Raw genomic sequence first — 19100 nt, forward strand, 5'->3', positions numbered from 1 at the left:
CCATTTTGAACACTTGTGACAACCGCAATGTGGGTATTACAAAGTGCTTAAGTACCGGTGAAATGTTAAAAAACGTTGCGTATATGTCTAACTTTATCGGTGCTGTAGTGAAGCACGTGAATGAGCGGGTTAAATTTGATAGGACATGAACGTAATCTTCGAAAAACTGCTCATGTCGCCATTTTGCCTTTGAACCACAGGACAAGGTCGGTTGTCCACCATTTTGAAGCGATAGCAGTTTAGAAAAAACGCTGCTGTGACGTCAAAATCGTCACTTCGTATAAAAGCTAAGGCCCTCCCCCAAAGGCTCATTCCTGGATTTGGTCAAAGGTAAGTAAAGACGTCAAGACATTCGTGCATATATTTGTCGTAATTGAAGGTGAAATCACCCCAGCATTTGCACACAAACCACCGCATGCATTTAACTCCGCGACAAGGGGAAAAGTATTAACTTGAAGTGTCAACTAAGATGTTTTTTTATTCTTGTGTATTTTTTCAGGTTTCAATTCATTTTCCTGAAGACTCAACCGTCGAGGACTTCGACCAACTACTCAAATTGATGTTTTTTTCTTCAAGTAATGGACATCTGATTACTATTTTTGCCTCCAGTTCTTGAAGGAAAAGGCTAACTTTTAGCTACCAAAGCCCCACCCATTAGAAATTTTGAAGCAGGTATTAAAGCCATCAAAGTTGACGATATGTTTTTTCTTAATCTATATATAAACGAAATAAGTGCCCGAAAAGCACGATGTGTTATGAATAGACGTTTAGGGCATTTAGTATGAATATTCATGTCTTTTGTTGACTTGCTTATGTAAGTACAAAACAGTCGCATTAGCCATTTTGCGGCTCTGATTAGCCTAGCCTTTTGTTTAGCATGAGCTCACACATGAACGTAGACGGTGACACAAGTCTTGTTTGTTCGTGTGTGAGACGAGCTGGGCTCATAAAAAATTGAACTCGATAAATAGCGAGACCTATAAGCAATCTCATCATAAAGATTGCCATGTTTGCTTTAGGAGGCTTAATAACCAATGAAGTCGGATTTTTTTGCCTGCCGGGGTTGCTCAACGGAACCGAAACCCACCGCAATCTATACATAAAGATTGCATTAGGCTGAGGATTGCCGGACGATTGACGAAGCGCAGTGTCACGTTGACGATGATAATAGCACAAGTCTTCCACTAATCCCGCATCACGCACTGGGCAATCTGTGGATAAAGATTGCGGGATGACTCGAGCCAAGTGGTGTTTCCAAACACAAACATTCGGGAGAAAATAGCGGACGAGTACCTCGAGTCCTACCCTCGGCGGCTTTTTCCTCTGAACATTTGGGAGTTTTCAAACCCGTAAAGAAGCCACAACGATTTGGCTCTTGCGTTTTGAGTTGACGTTTAACCTTTGCTCGTGCTGTGTTGTTCCAACCTAAACGTCCTTTTCGATTGTGCGACTCATTGCTAACAGTTGTAGTCTGGCGTCGAAGGGGTGAAGGAGGCGGACTCTCATTGGCTGAGCAGCGTCCTGCCCCTCCCACTCCGCCTTTCAATTGGACTTGGGCTGTGAATTGTCTTTATGTAACTAGGACATCAAATGACAGCCATTTTAACTCTATCTGAAAACATTTCTTTTTTGTTGAATATAACTCCTATTCCCGTCTTGTACCAGTGATCCACCACCATTAATTGCCTATATTTTCTCAGCAGGCTCTTGTTTATCATTTTGTGTGTACATGTGTAACAGTTGTGCCACTTTCAGGCCTTGAATTATTTGCAGTGTTGTGGAGTTCTGAGACTATATAAAACTACTTCAACATTTAAGCGGGTAAGACCGAACTGATTCCTCACATGACATTTCCAATCAACTAGATAGATTTAATCTATCAAAAGGAACAAAGTTGGGAGAAAGTACACAAAACATTCTGCCCATATGATGTCATTCAATGTTGATTTAGTTATATAGTAACACTTTAATTGAGGTATGGGTAGCTACAAGCACCTTGAGTAATGTGTTATTTCAAAGAGTACCAAGACAGGTTAGGACATCCAATCAGATCAAATGTATCATTCATACTACTGGACTAGTGAAAGCATTCCATTCATGATTTCCTATGATATTAACTTCAAACATTAGTATACCAAGATGAGGGAATCAAAGTTCCTATTTAGTAGGTTTGCACAAATGTGGTTTCAATATGCATACATCTTATATTAAAATGTATATTAACCTGTAATTATCCTTCATCTGATATTTATATAACATCAATGCATATGAACATGTTACAAAATGGATATGAATAGCTTTTAATTGTGTCATAGTCAGATGACTGAAATAAAACAAGGGATGGACAATATTTAGATACATATACTCTATATATTAATTCAAAACACTAGTATATGATTAAGTATTATTCAGTTAAGTGAAAAAATAGCACATATCACGCAGGAGTGTGTCAATATAAATGTCCACAGAGGAGACATTTTGGTGCCCTGGGACACTCACCTGTCCTGCTGCCAACCAGAGTTCATGCTGGAAGCGTGCAAACAAGTAGGAGTCTGTACATGCTTGTATATCATATATTTTGTAGGCTTGTGTAGGTGTTCTCTAGTACCAGTTTGAATTCCCTATAATAATTTACTAATGAATCGTGAATTTTGCTGTTAGTGTTGTTTGATGCTAGTCTGACCACTGTTGATTTAGGTGGTTACTCTCATTGCTGAGTATTTTGAGGGGGCAGTTTTGGAACAGTATATTGTATGAATGATCGTGTTGTGTGGAGGACTGGATACATTTTCACGGTTAGCAAAATGTCACTTGGGTCTGGTAACCGCAAGGGTGGCATTCGATTCTGTTGAGCAACCTCCTTATTTTGAACGCAAATATTCAATGTTAACAATGAATGTCCTGCCGCAACGATTAAACATGCATTATAAACATTTTCCCGATGACTACGTAGATTAATTGAGGTTTGCTTTTTGTAGAAATGGACGGGGTGCCGGTGGACCCCAAAGAAATTTTAAAGGGAGTGGAGCTTCTTCTAGGGAAGGATGGAGGATTATGTAGCCTGGAGGGAGTCCCGAAGATGTTCAGGTGGGGAATTTAAGCCTGCCATGAAATGTTTTAAGTCATCCTAAGGAAATATTTTAATCTTTTTTTTGTTGTTGTTTGTTTGTTTGTTTGAACAGCCTAATGAAAGCCTCTTCCAAGATGGTCAGTCGGTGTATGTACTTGAACATCCTACTTCATACGAAATCTCATGATGTTCTCAACAGGTAAGCCTTGATCTTTCCGTATCTTTGTGCTTAATGTGATGTTGTCCACACTCAAAAAAGCGGCCATCTCAAACTTGTGTTTTTCCCAATTTTAGATTCATCCGAGTTGGAGGCTACAGGCTACTAAACTCGTGGCTCACCTATTCCAAAACCACCAACAATTCTCCTTTGCTGCAGCTTATTCTGCTCACTCTGCAGAAGCTGCCCCTCAAAGTGGACCATTTAAAACAAGTACGTGCTAAAACATGCCTTTGATATGACCAATTATATATATTTTTTTAAATAATAATTGTTCACAATGGCCTGGGTTGGGTCCCTTTTTTCAGGACGCCATAACTGTTGTTTTCTTCACTGAACAATGATAGCAGCATTTTGGGCCTAGAAAGACAAAAAACTAAATTTGTGTGTCAAAAATTGTAATATTTATGTCCTATTGAAAACCAGACATGCTCAACAAACTGTTTTGAAAATGAAACAGCAGGTTTGCTGATAGGCGTCATGGTCAAAAGGGATAAAATTCGGTTTACAGATCATCTTATCCGAATAAAGTCGATCCCAGATGACTCCCACTCGCTATCACAGATACTCCGTCAATCTCCTCCTCTCAACACGCACCATTGATCTGGCAACCGTCTCTCATGATGTGACGCCAGAAGGGAATCATGGGATATGTGGTTCTCCACGGTGCTGTCTGATTGGAAAACAGACAAGGAATGACCAAAAAATGGACATAAACACATGGTTCATGCAGCGTTTTAAGGCTTATTCATGATCTCCAGTAGTGCTGCAACAACTAATCGATTAACTCGAGTATTCGATTAGAAAAAAAGATTCTAATTACATTTTGCTGCTTCAAGTACTCGTTTTAAAGTGGCGTTGTAATGGTTCGTTTTTGAAAGTGCTTGCTTTTAGTTTTATTGAATTGGGTGGATACACTGCCCTCTAGTCTGCCTCATTTTACATGGCCAAATCCAGCACCTCCCTGTTAAGACCAACATAAGCTAGGTTTTTGCTTGAGCTAATGTTTTTTAAATGCATATGTAATTTAGTTTAAAGGTATATTTAGCCAATTTTTGTGAGAATATTTGTCTGAACCATTTTTTAAGAGCATTTTTGGAAAAAGAAAAAAAAAAAAAAGTATTTCATAGCATTTAAGCGAGCAGACTTTTGCTATGAAAGTTAGCCAACTGTTCTTTTGTTGTACATAGATCCTTTTCAAATACCGTTTGAGGCTCAGGTCAGGTATTTTAATTTATGTTTATCTGATTACTCGGTTATTTGAACTAACTAGTTTATTGATTTATCAACTACTAAAATAATCGATAGCTGCAGCCCTAATCTCTAGTTTTTACTTGCTGTATCGACTTCAAATAAAAACGTGGGTGAAGCTTCACTTCTGCACTTTTGAATGGAGGGTTACCCCAAGCGTGTGGGTGATGTCATCACCAAGTTACACACCGACCGCTGAGGTTTAAGACATTTTTTACAGTTGGCTCACTGCGCAATATTTAGAAAAGTTTTTAAAAAATTTTAATTGGCTGCTTACTGTGTGTCCATCTCGCTAATGTATTGTTTTTTCCGACCCAGAACAACACAGCAAAGTTGGTAAAGCAACTGTGTAAAGCGGCAGAGACTGAAGGTCAGTTTGCTTTTTTACATTATACATATTGTGTCCCGCAGTTTTCAACTAAACGCGTCATTCCGTCCATTTTTTATAGAATTAAGAAAGTTGGCGTCAGTGCTTGTCGATGGCTGGATGGCAACCATTCGATCCCAGAGCGTTTCGAGCAATTCCAGCAGTCCTGCCGGTAGGATGACTCTTTTTATTCATGCCTTTTTCTTTTTAATATCAGCTTAAAATCCTCTACTCGACGTGCAGATAAGAGGAAGAAGAAAGAAGACAGCAAGGTCCCAAACAAAGAGGTAAAGGAAAAAAGTGGGGAGGAAGAGAAGAAAAAAGACAAGGCTAAAGCTCACGCGCCTAGTCATGCCAAAATCCGTTCCATAGGTAAGTCACTCTAAAAACCTAATGTACTGTATCTTGTGTAAAAAAAAGGTTGTTTTTTTTATAACGCAGCGTGGTTTTGTAGGTCTGGAGATGGACACGCCAAACCCTGCCCCGGCTAAGAAGGGCCCTGCAGCTCCTCAGCTCGGTGACAAGTACAACATCAAGCCTCCGGTCCTGAAGAGGTTAAGGTACTGAGCTGAATCAGCATAAACATGAGCACAGTAGCAGTCTGTGCGTTTGCTCTCTGCGACCATCTAGTGGTCAGTTACTGTAACTGCACTCCTTTTTTTTTTTCTGGTCTTCTCTCCAAACAGCTCCGGACCATCTGATAATCCTCCACTGGAGAAGAAATACAAGCCTCTAAACACGCCTTCCAACGCAGCCAAAGAAATTAAAGTCAAGATCATTCCAGCGCAACGTAAGTGTTATTTCAACAACAAAATAGTAACGTTTTGCTACGTACATGTACTCATAATGTCGTTATGTATATGCGTGCAGCCATGGAGTGCACAGGATTCCTAGACGCCCTCAACTCTGCTCCAGTGCCTGGTATCAAGATCAAGAAAAAGAAAGCTGCCGCCGCCGCCGCCTCATCGCCTTCTAACGCCAAGGTCGTGTCCCCGACCGCAAACAAGGTAAATGTCTGAACAAACGTGTAAACAAAACGGGGACAAAGGACAAATTTTGTATTTAGTGAAAGATGATTTAACAATTCATTCATTCGTGTTTTGCATTACTTTTGATGGAAAACACTAACAGGTTAAAATTGGGCTCAAGTTCAGTGCCACTGAAAATTAGATTAGAGGTCACTTGATATGAGGTTTTCAAAGTCTGATACATATTTTTTTTTTGTTTTTTTAAATAGAAAGTTCAGTTGATTTTTTTTTTTTTTTTTCAAAGCATATTGATTAAGAAAGGGAATTTATATCAATGTATATATTAAAGCAACACTAGGTAACTTTTCAATCTTGATAAAATATTTTCAAAACATTTGTGATAATACGTCCACTAGTTGAATGACCCACCGGCACTTATTAACTTTGAGGAGGGTGGCAGGAACCCCGCCACACCAAAAAAACAAACTACAAATGTGCTGATTTTGTGGCATACAGCACTTCCTCCTCTCCCCCATTCATTATAAAGACAGAAGTATTTGCGCCGACTTCTGCTAAGATAGCAGAGCAACAAAGAGACAAAAAGTTTTGTCTGAGGAGGGGGAAAAAATGGGAGGCTACCAGGATACACAGAATAAACACTGGCCCGGTTTTCACTCGCTGACGAGTTCGGGTGGCGCCAAACTTCCCTTGCTTGTTGAGAGTCATACCTTGAAGGGTCCTGTATGGGTCATTTGCTGCAACTCTAGCGCCAACTAGTGGCAGCAGAATTTGAAGCCTTAACAAGCTCCAAAACTCACCAAAATTTGCACATACATGCAGCTTGGTGTAAGTTTAGATAATTTTGCAACCTTGCAAAAAAATGAATTAAAAAAAACGTAACAAAATGGCTCTGTGGTGGCCCCTTGAATTTTCCTGTTAGGTTTTTTTTTCAACATAGAGCGATGGAATTTAAGGAGTCGATACGTTGCGCAAGGGCCTGTTCAGTCCTGCTTGAAGGGCTAGTTACTATTCAGCCTTCACACATGCACTGAAAATAGAAATGTTGTTTAATCCACCTGCAAGCGACCGGGAGATTGATTTTTGATTGATTGATGATTTTAAGACACTGTGCGGGTGTGCGCTGGTCCTCATGGGAAACGGTCTTCCTAAAGGCAACACACCACCACTTTTGTCCAAAGGCGTCGCTAAAATCGACCAAAACTGAAAAGTTACCAAGTGTTGTTTTAAAAGTAGCTTATTTCTTTTATAAAACCTTGTCTAACTTCTTCTTTTTTCTCCTCCAGACAAATCCGTTTGACAGTAAACCATCGACGTATTCCTCATCTTCCACCAAACCGACGTCTCCGGAGACGCTTTCGTCTAATAGTACTTTTGAAAACCAGGAGACGGAGCGGCCCGGGACGCCCGTGCCTACGGAAGACCCCGACTCCGCGGACACTGGTGAGCGAAAATGACGTAAACTGTACCTGATCCCATATTAACTGTATTTAACTGTTCAGGAGACAAACCGAACGCTCTGTCGGAACCACGCGGAGAAGAAGACTTGACCAAGAAAGGCAAGAAAAAGAAAACGGTTCACTGGGCTCAAGAAGATAACCTCAAGCATTACTTTTATTTCGACCTGGACGAGACGGAGAGAGGTAGGAAACGCGCCGTAGCTTAGCGAGCGTGTCGTGTGTCATCCTCTGATATTTATTCCGAAATGTCTTCATTTCCTCCCTCTCAGTCAACGTGAATAAGATTAAGGACTTTGGCGAGGCGGCCAAACGGGAGTTGATGATGGACAGGCAGACTTTTGAGATGGCCCGACGGCTTTCCCACGACACCATGGAGGAGAGGGTGCCCTGGACGCCTCCGAGGCCGCTGACGTTGCCCGGCAGTCTGGTCGTTCCCGGCTCCGGCAGCAGAGAAAAGCTCACCCAGCGGGATCGGGAGATGGGCATCTTACAGGAGATCTTTCTCAGTAAAGAGAGGTAGGCTTGTATTCGTATCTACATACAAATGCTTTGTTTGATTTAGTCAAGCTGAAATCTGAAATCTTTTTCCTTTTTACTAGTGTGCCTGACAGTCCACACGAACCAGACCCGGAGCCTTACGAACCCATGCCTCCTCGACTCATACCCCTGGATGAGGTTTGTATAATATAAGCTTAGTGTCGCAAACCGTTCGTCGATTAAATCAAGTCAATTCAATTGTCTTGTTTGCTGTGTACACTGCTGGCCAAATGTATTGCCCCCACCTGCAATTCTGTCAGATAATGCTCAAATTCTCCCAGATAATGATTGCAGTGACAAATGCTTTGGTAGTAATATCTTCAATTTTGCTTGCAATGAAAAAACACAGAAGAGAATGTAAAAAAAAAAAATATATTATTATCATTTTGCACAAAAGTCCAAATATGGGCCGGACAAAAGTATTGGCACCCTCAGCCTAATACTTGGTAGCCAACCTTTAGACAAAATAACTGCAGACAACCGCTTCCGGTATCCATCAATGAGTTTCTGCTGAAATTTTATACCATTCTTCTTTGGCTAACTGCTCAAGTCTCTGAGGTTTGAAGGGTGCCATTTTCGGATCTCGCCACAGGTGTTCTATGGGATTCAGTTCTGGACTCACTGCTGGCCACTTTGTAGTGCTTTCTCTCAAACCATTTTCTAAAGCTTTTGAAGTGTGTTTTGGGTCATTTTCCTGCTGGAAGACTCATGATCTCAGACTCAGACCCAGCTTTACCTACATTATGCTGCAAAATTTTTTGGTAGTCTTCAGACTTCATCATGCCATGCACATGGTCAAGCAGTCCAGTGCCAGAGGCAGCAAAGCAACCCCAAAACGTCAGGGAACCATGTTTGACTCTGGGTTCTTTTCTTTGACGGCCCAGTTTATGCCTTTTCCCAAAAAGCTCTACTTTTGTCTCATCTGACCAGAGAACATTCTTCCAAAATGTTTTGGCCTTCTCAGGTAAGTTTTGCCAAACTCCAGCCTGGCTTTTTTTATGTCTCTGAGGTCAGAAGTGGGGTCTTCCTACCATTGAGACCGTTTTCATTCAGACGCCTAAGGATAGTACGGGTTGACACTGGTGTACCCTCGGACTGCGGGACAGCTTGAACTTTTTTGGATGTTCGTCGAGGTTCTTTATCCACCATCCGTACCATCTTTCATTGAAATGTCTCGTCAATATTTCTTTTTTGGTCCACATCAAGGGAGGTTAGCCACAGTGCCATGGGCTGTACACTAATTGATGACACTGCGCACGGTAGACATAGGAACAGTCAGGTTTTTGGAAATGGATTAGTAGCCTTGAGATTGCCCATGCTTCCTCACAAGTTCGCTTCTCAAGTCCTCAGTCGTCTTTTCTCAATGTTCAATGTGGTACACAGGACACGGGTTTAGTCAACTTTAATCCATTTTAACTGGCTGCAAGTGTGATTTAGTCATTGCCACAGGTAAGTAACAGGTGCTGATAATGACATAAATTAGAGAAGCATCACATGATTTTTCAAAAGGGGCCATTACTTTTGTCCGGCCCATTTTTGGAGTTTTGTGTAAAATGATCATGATCTAATTTTTTTCCCATTCTTCATATTACTACCAAAGCATTTGTAATTGCGATCATTTTCTGGGAGAAACTGACCATTATCTGACAGAATTGCAGGGGTGCCAATACTTTTGGCCAGCAGTGTAGTTGAATAACGTGAACGGCATTTAGTGAGGACAGAACAGGCGGTTTAAAATGACCTATAAACTAGGTTTTTTTCCCCCGCCCAATTCTTCTGCATTGCGTGAAATGTTTGTTAGCCAATAACTCGACTAATCGATAACCGCAGCCCTAATTCAAAGCAAATCCCTTTCTTTTTTTGTCAGAAATGAACTCTTTATTCAATTATCCGTAGGATTCGTCAGTGCCAGACGATAGCTACTCGGAGCCCATGGACACGTCTCAGCAATTTCCCGCGATGGTCCAGAACGAGGGCTCCAAGCTGCCCCCCGTCCTTGCCAACTTGATGGGCAACCTCAACAACAACTCCCGTAGCCCCCAGAACACAAACACTGTCAACAATCCCGGCACGTCGGCCGTCAACGTACAGGAGCTGCTTTCTTCTATCATGGTATATGTCTACTGCAGACTGCCAGCATTTGTCAACAGTGAAATAAAGTTTTTCCATCCGTTTCGTTCACTCATTTGAAACTATGCTATCGGTTCTATAGTTAGCCGAGGGTGCCCAACCACTTTCTTAAAGGGCCGCAGTGGGGGTGGTAGGTTTTCATTCCTAACAGCCACCCGATGTATTACAAGTGTCATCTGTAACTGTGCTGGATCGGTTGGAACGAAAACCCACACCCACCGCGGTCCTGTGTGGAATCGGTTCGGCATCTGGTAGCTATACATGTGAAAGTGATGCATTTTTATTCATATGATATCATGGCAGTGGTAGTTTGGATTTATTTATTTGAGTCATCTCATATAAGGAATTACACTTTCATACCAGCAGTTGTATTGATTTGAAAATACATTTCAGAGGTTCATTAAAAAGTGAACATATAATTGAAGCATGTTTCGGACGAATGCAGTTAGTGAACAATAGAATTGTATTAGCTATGAAGCATGTCAAGTTTAATAATACGGAACGTTTGAAGACGTTTTAGCTCATTTTGGTCCAGGTTCACGTCAGGTGTTTTCATTCGCAGCACCATAAACACTACATACCGTTTTCAAGTTGTGATTCCGCTGAGCTAACGTTGTCCGTATGTTTAGGGGGCTTCTGGCAGCCAGTCTACCGAAGACCTCATCAAGCAACCCGACTTCTCGGATAAGCTTAAACAACTTCTGGGTTCCTTGCAACAGACGCAAAACCAGAACCAAGGACCTACACCAGGTAAAGTGACATCACGCCCTTTCATTGACATCTTTAACCCTTAAGTGGGCAATCATCGGCTGCCATTGATGGCGATCCGTTTTGACTGGGAGAGCGAATGATTGCCTCCCTCCCTCTCAAAATGGATTGGATTCTTTTCAGACGATGTAATTTTATTATGAAGTCACGCTACTTTTACTTGAGCCAAATTTTTGATTACTTTACCCACTCTGCCTACATGACCTAAAATGTGACATAAACCTATGTGGATGTTTATTTTTATTTCTTTTTTTTTTTTTTTTACAAATTACTAAAATTATCACGTTGCCTTTGTCATTCTAGTTAACCCAAATTTGTTGGGTCACGGTCCTATGAACAACATGAACAACTTGCACATGCAAATGCCCATGAACAGCGGCGGCGGCGGCTTCCCGCCCAACATGCCTCCGGGCGGTCCCCGCTTCAACCACCCTCCGCCGCCCCACAATCACGGGCCGCCTTTCAACGCCGGCGGAGGCCCGCGAATGATGGGACCGCCGCCGGGACAGGGCCGCGGAGATAACGGCAACTACTGGGGAGAAGACTCTATGAGGGGCGGGCCGCACCGAGGGGGGCACTTCCACCGGGGAGGAAGAGGCCGAGGGGGAGAGCCCGGCTTCAGGGGCCGAGGGCGAGCGGGGCCGAGAGGCGGACACAATATGAATGGTACGTGGATAAGAAAAATGTCCCGATGGCGTATTTTTGCACCCGAGTCAGAGTTACCCAATTACAGAGTTCCGATCCGATACAGAAAAAAAAAATGCTTTTTTTGACAAAAGTTTCAAACATGTTACTGTTACACGGTGGTGCCTTCGTAATGTGAATTATTTTTAAACAAGAATAACGTAGTTAAAATGCTTGTCTTTATTCAATGCTTCATTAAGTCCACTCAAATCTACCTCTCAGTTACACAATGAGTTGCCACAGCGCACCACCGCTGGTGTGTAACAAGCTAAGCGATGTGGCACATTTGCGCCTTTGATCGTAGAGCTACAAAGCTTCTCTGGCAAAATCAGAGCTACAAACCTGTTCATTTTTAGTAGCTAACTACAGGGCACTGTTGACCATGAAAAACAGAAGGAGGGAGAGTGAAAGGCTGTACAAGCATGAAGCAGAAAAACAAATATATTGTTATCTGGGTCTTGCATTTTCCCCGATTTTTCGAAAAAAAAAAAAAAATACTCAAAATGTATCTAGTCCTACAATTTTTGACTAAATCACATAATTTGGACATTTGGACACTTTACAGTGAGGGGCATAAAACTTGTTTACAGAATTTTGGGGAAAAAATACGGTTCCCCGGAAATTTGCCAAAACTTTCCTATTCATTTTTAATGAGATGCAACGTTCAAATTTCCCATTCCCTTCCATTGGAATTTCCAATTGAATTTACATTGCATTGATGCCATTGACGGCCATGTATGTCTGTCATATATCTATTTATACCAATGTACTTGGATTCCATTGACACATATGTAAGTCAATGCCATTGACACCCATGGATGTCCCAATTTCCCAATTCATTTCCAATGACATTAATATTAAATTGAGGCCAATTTAGTCATATGCCATTGACGGCCATGTATATCAACTCTATTGATGCCAATGTACTTGGATTCCATTGACGCATATGGATGTCGATGTCATTGACAGCCATGGATGTCCAAATTTCCCATTCATTTTCAATGGCAAAAAAATAAATGCCCCCAAATCAACAGGAAATCACCAGATATCAATAGGACATGTCCCTAAATGACCTGATATGACTAGGACACGCCCCCCCAAATGACTTGATATGACCAGGACACGCCCCCCCAAACGTCCCCGAATGACCTGATATGACTAGGACATGTCACCGAAATGTACCCAAATCAACAGGAAGTGACCTGATATTGTGCCCGAAATGTTCCCAAACCAACCTGGGCGGTGCTGAGATCTGTATCCCCACACAGCAAAGACCCAGAGTAATTTCTCCAGAAATTGCAGTTTCTAGTTTTAATTAAAAACCGGATCCTTTTCACCGGATTCCGATCCTCTGAAAAATGGCGCGATCGGATCGGGACATCCCTAAGAAAATGTATTTCTTTTCAAGTCATTGATGGTAATCGACGTCCAATCCATGTTGACTGGCGGCGATTGTTCAATCAAACACTTTATTCAATGCATGATGATAAGACTACGGTCCCTGTACACTTGATCGGTCCAACAAATGTGTCTTTTTCTCCCACCCGCAATAGACATGTCCATGCGGCCCGTTTGTCGACACTTTATGATGAAGGGAAACTGCAGGTACGAGAGCAACTGCGCTTTTTATCACCCCGGCGTCAACGGACCGCCGTTTCCCCCCAACCACCCCGCAAACAACCAGCACGGACACTGAGTCGACTTGACCCTCCGCCACGTTCTGCATTTCATCCAACCACTATAGAGTCACTTTAAGAGCGAAGGACTCCCAATTCTGCGCCCAACGGGACCGTTTTTAATAGACTGAAGCTTTGTTTGCCACTACGTCTGCCTGTCGCTGTCTACTTAAGCAAAACGCTGGACCTGAACGGAAGTCGACAGAAGTGACTTCTGTTGCGTTGTTTTGTTTTTTCTTCTCGCGTGTTTCTTTGGCAGGAGAAGTTCAATGAAATGACACCGCGAATAACTCCCGATGATCAAAAATGATGATCTTTTTGTTGTTGTTGTTGCCCGCTGCAGCTGTTAAATGAATGTGCTTAAAGATCATGAGCTTTTTTCTAGTTTTGTGGGCCGGCAGCTCCTATTTTTGCAGAAATAACACCAAATGACCTCTGAACTCTCCATCTGGCCCCTTACAGAGGGGTCGAACGTCAGTCAGTATTATGATGAAGCATTCTGCAGGTCAGCTATACAGTGTATGTTTTCTGTGAAAACATTGACTTTTGTCTCTTGTGGGACTTTTTTTTTTTCCTCGTGTATTATTTTGATATCGATGCCCTTTTTTTTAAAATGACTGATTCATTGAAATGTTTGTACTTTATGGTTGTGTACATACATGTTCATGCGGTCATATTTTTCAGTTGAATTATTTTCTACACTGTATTAAATGAATGTTAAAATATAATACTTTTAATGATTTATTTGGAATTGTTGATGGGAAAACAAAGGTCACGCCCTGTCAGAATAAAAGATGAATATTTAAAAATGAAAAAAAAAACATGACTGCGGAAATGATTTGGTGGAAAGTTATATATTATACTTGTACAATATTACAAGTATTATAGGTAAAATTAAAAAAAAAAAAAAATAAGGATACTGGTTTTAGAAAAGCTTTGTTTATCAAGACTTTTTTTGTTGTTTACAGCTGAGCTAGTTTCACTATATCAAGAGGTTATTCATTTCTTTCATTCATTTAAAGCTGAATTGGGGACATGAAAATATCTTCAAAAAGTTCTCATCTGGACAATGAATTATCCACTACCTTAAGATACTCATTTCGTTTTAAATTCCATCATTTACAAAGTGAGGACTAAGTGGATAAACACAGATTAATATGAGGGGAAAAATATGTTAATACAAATGCAGTGTTGTTTTTGGCAGCCCTTTTGATTTTCGTCTTTCAGGCGATAATACTTATTAGTCATTTCAAAATGTGTTTGTCTTCATCTAGTTTTTGTCGACAAAAACTCGACTAATTTAGTTTAGACCACATTTACACAATGTTTTCGTCTGTAAAATTTGAAAGTTTCACTTCAAAAATAAATTTAAAAAGGTTTTCAAATATTTCGAATGAACATTGACAGACAGGCACATATTGTTTGCCTGGCTCTGCCAGACTTTTCTCCCTGTATTTTTCAAACACTGAGAGAAATAGTCTGGGAACCATCCCATTAACAGCCTTTTCGAGCAGGTACAAAATCAATCGACAAATCAGATTCGTTTATTTGCGTGACGTGTTTTTAACGAGCAACGTCACTCTTGCGCGTCGGAAGTCGTCTCCACAACAAAGCTGAACAGGAGAGCCGAGAATATGTTCCAATCCAAGGTAAAATCAGTTTTAAATTACCAAAAACACATCGACACGAGTCATTGACAAGTCTGTCCCGCGCTAGCCATGTTGAATAAACTCCGCTCTCCTCGTACGTTTACTTCCGCGCGCAAGTCCCTGGTCCTGCCCCCGTCGCTTTAATAACGTGACGTCTGCCCTGCCCGTCCCTGATTGGTCCACTCCGCTGTCTGTTTGCTGTGGCTTGCTCCGCCCTGGAAATTGTATCCGCGGGAATGGTGGCCAGACTCAATCGCTGGAACAGCGGTGAGTCTGGTGTACCAGGCTAACATATTGTAGCATCTGATGGTACACACTCAGCAGGAAAACCCTACATTATTTTCAGTTAAATATACCCACCTGGATGCTACGAACTGTATGTAAAAGAAGTTGTCCAAGAGTTAAAGTGGACGCTGGCTGTTAGCAATAGCCTAATTCTAACAAAAACGTGAAGGCTACGCTAACGCTATGAGTTGAATTGAGTGTGTGATGATAGAATGGAAAGGAATAGAACTTTATTGTCATTGTCAGCAAGGACGTTGTCAAAAATGAAATTTGACATGGCAGTCCAGTATATAAAATATATGTACACTCGACACACTTTTAAAGGCCAAAGCAACATTGCATATTCTGTCTTGCCAAGATAAGACAAATCATCCAGCGTGTCTCTCAAAACAAGCAATGGGAAAATTGGAGAGGACACCGATGTGTGAATTGGGGAGGGTCGCAGCAAGTCACTTGAGTGACACAACCAGACATTGCTACGATGCAGGCTAACTACACATAAATATCACGTGACGGAAACTATGGCGCATTTTCGTCTCATCAGACAAAAACTGGGACTTGTGTCGTTATGTCTTAGTCTCCCAAGCCAAGTTTTTAGCTCGTTATCGTCTCATCATTGTCACGAAAAAATTGTTCATCGACGAAATATTTTCGTTATTGTCATCGTTGACGAAAACAACACTGTACAAAACGCACGCCTACAAAAAAATTGTTGGCTTGCATCTATGGAATGATGAGTGTTCCCATATTTATTTTATTTTTTTGTCCTTGCACATTAAAAAACTATTTAAATAAAATTGAGCAAAAGTGGATGGTGCGACTAAAATGATTGTTTTCAATACATTTAGGACTCATTTTTTGGCCTGAGTGACAAAAGTCCTCACAAAGTAAGGAAAACTAACTGATGCCACAGTTCATGACCTTTGAGCTATTCGATATTTTGTTTGGCAATAGTATGACGCTCTCTTCTGTCACTATGCAGAATTTATTTTCTATAACGGAAGTAGCAAGATATATACAGTGCCCTCCAAAATTATTGGTACCCCTGAAAAAGATGTGTTTTTTAGCTTCTAATAATTTTTTATCATTTTCTTATTATTTTTAAATCAAAATCTGTTGCCCTCTGCCCGAAAGCTGAAGATGGGTCGTCACTGGGTCTTTCAGCAAGACAATGACCCTAAACATATGGCCAAATCTACACAGAAATGCTTCACCAGACACAAAATCAAGCTTGTGAAACATTATAGGAGAAGATTAGGTGCTGTTTTCTTGGCAAAAGGGGGTTGTACAAAGTATTAACACAAGGGGGGCTAATAATTGTGACACACATTATTTCATGTCAAATAATTATTTCTTTATATGGGATTTTTTTTCCCACTGAATAAATGCACTTGTATTGAAGGTTGGATTTTTCTATTTTTAAAAAACACATCTTTTTCAGGGCTGCCAATAATTATGGAGGGCACTGTATACATATTAGAGCTGTCAAAATTATCGCGTTAACGGGCGGTAATTAATTTTTTAATTAATCACGTTAAAATATTTGACGCATTTAACGCACATGCCCCGCTCAAACAGATTAAAATGACAGCACAGTGTCATGTGCACTTGTTACTTGTGTTTTTTTGTGTTTTGTCGCCCTCTGCTGGCGCTTGGGTGCGACGGGAGTAATTATTGACATCAACAATGGCGAGCCACTAGTTTATTTTTTGATTGAAAGTTTTTACAAATTTTATTAAAACGAAAACATTAAGAGGGGTTTTGATATAAAATTTCTATCTATCTATCTATCTATCTATCTATCTATCTATCTATCTATCTATCTATCTATCTATCTATCATCTTTTAAGAACTACAAGTTTTTCTATCCATGGATCGCTTTAAGAGAATGTTAATAATGTTAATGCCATCTTGTTGATTTATTGTTATAACAAACAAATACAGTACTTACAGTGGGGAGAACAAGTATTTGATACACTGCCAATGGGAAAACCCATTGGCAGTGTATCAAATACTTATTCTCCCCACTGTATGTACCGTATGTTGAATGTATCTATCCGTCTTGTGTCTTATCTTTCCATTCCAACAATAATTTACAGAAATATGGCATATTTTATAGATGGTTAATTCCAAAAATCACACACATATACAAAACTGTAATACCTTGCAAAGCCCAGTCTAATTAAAAAAAAAAAACATCAAGTTAGAAAGGAAGTTAATACAAAAATATTCTTTTACTATTAGTATTGGACACTGAACTATCTTGCAGGTAACTCCCACCTTTATCTGAAGTGACTTCATACATATTTCAGTTAAGTCCAGGTACGGTTGTTGCATCCTATTCACCTACGGGCTGTGTGCTCGTCAGATCCGGGTTTTCTGGGCAGGGTCGAGCGCAGCTGGTGAATGAAGGGCCAACAGGAGTGGCCTTTGACCCTGCCTTCTACTTCAAATATTGACCTTGTTGCTGTGCCAACATATACTGTATTGATGGAAAGAAAGTCAAAGAATGGTCGGATAAAAGACACCTTAGTCTTGTATGTGACTAATTCATGATAAAGCATAAAAGTAGGATTCCAAGTCATAATATTGGTAAGTGTTAAGGTAACCAAATGCTGTCTGATTTGAAAACTTAAAGACTGTATATGTTGTAGCTAACAAAAGACCAGAACAGATGTCCAGAACACCAAATGTTCTTATCGGCATGATGATGATTGAGTACATTTTCATTTTTTTGCGGGGAAAATAAACAAGGAATGAAAAAAAACAGATTTACTCTCAAACAATGGAGTCTGTTTTACTCTGCCAGACACAATCTGAAATTCAGTTATTGGCTAATATTCTTTGAGGGGGATTCATCGAGAGAAAAGGACAAATAGAAATTGCCATCATGATTATGGGGGTGAACAATGATGGGGATGTACAATGGTGTGGAAAAGGTATCTGAATCTTTTGGAATTTATTACATGTCTCCATAAAATCACCATCAAATGTGATCTCGTCTCTGTCAAAATCACACAGATGGAAAAACTGTCTGCTTTAACTAAAACCACGCAAACATTTATAGGTTTTCATATTTTAACGGGGCAAACAATGACAGGGGGTGGGAAAATAAGTAAGTAAACCATCACATTTAATATTTTGTGCAGCAATAACTTCAATCAGTCGCTTCCTGTCGCTGCAGATCAGTCTGGCATCGATCAGGACTAATCTTGGCCCATTCTTTTCTACAAAACTAGTTTAGTCAGGTTCCTGGGATGTCTGGCATGAATCGCTGGCTTTAGATCTTGCCACAGCATCTCAATGGGGTTCAAGTCTGGAGTTTGACTTGGCCACTCCAGAATGTGTATTTTGTTCTTCTGAAACCATTCTGAAGTTGATTTATTTCTGAATTTTGGACCATTACAGCATCCATCCTCCTGTTAGTTTCAACTGTCTGACAGGTGGCCTCAGGTTTTCCTGCAAAACATCCTGATAAAGTTTTGAATTCATTCTTCCATTAATGATTGCAAGTTGTCCAGGCCCCGAGACGGCAAAACAGCCCCAAATCATGATGCTCCCTCCACCATGCTTCACAGTGGGGATAAGGTTTGATGTTAGTGAGCTGTTCCATTTGTCCTCCACACATTACGTTGTGTGTTACTCCCAAACAATTCAACTTTGGTTTCATCAGTCCACAAAATATTTGCCAAAACTTATGTGGAAGTTTGTCCAAGTGCTTTTTTGCGAACATTAAACAAGCAACAATGTTTTTTTAGACAGCTGTGGCTTCCTCTGTGGAGTCCTCCCATGAACACCATTCTTGGCCATATAGTTGATGTGTGCACAACGATATTGGCCTGTGCCAGTGATTTCTGTAAGTCTTTTGAAGGCACTCCAGTGTTCTTTTCGACCTCTCTGAGTATTCTGCGCTGAACTCTTGGCGTCATCTTTGGTGGACGGCCTTGGGAGAGAAGCAACAGTGCCAAACTCTCTCCATTTGTAGACAACTTCTCTGACCGTCGATTGATGACTTTTAGA

General features: G+C 40.7%; 1 protein-coding gene across 1 annotated transcript; it reads left to right on the forward strand.

Moving 5' to 3' along the window:
- The first annotated feature begins 331 nt into the window (after positions 1 to 331).
- On the forward strand, positions 332 to 14093 carry ppp1r10 (protein phosphatase 1, regulatory subunit 10). The gene is made up of 18 exons (XM_057827920.1): positions 332 to 672; positions 2979 to 3087; positions 3183 to 3269; positions 3365 to 3500; positions 4857 to 4908; positions 4988 to 5077; positions 5149 to 5277; positions 5360 to 5465; positions 5592 to 5695; positions 5776 to 5912; positions 7178 to 7334; positions 7394 to 7534; positions 7621 to 7867; positions 7951 to 8026; positions 9785 to 10000; positions 10648 to 10768; positions 11090 to 11452; positions 13024 to 14093. Exons 2-18 carry the CDS (start codon positions 2981 to 2983, stop codon positions 13164 to 13166), a joined length of 2412 nt encoding a protein of 803 aa, XP_057683903.1. The 5' UTR covers positions 332 to 672; positions 2979 to 2980; the 3' UTR covers positions 13167 to 14093.
- Positions 14094 to 19100: the final 5007 nt, after the last annotated feature.

The sequence above is a fragment of the Corythoichthys intestinalis genome, chromosome 22 (genome assembly GCF_030265065.1).
Source record: "Corythoichthys intestinalis isolate RoL2023-P3 chromosome 22, ASM3026506v1, whole genome shotgun sequence".
Lineage (NCBI taxonomy): Eukaryota > Metazoa > Chordata > Actinopteri > Syngnathiformes > Syngnathidae > Corythoichthys > Corythoichthys intestinalis.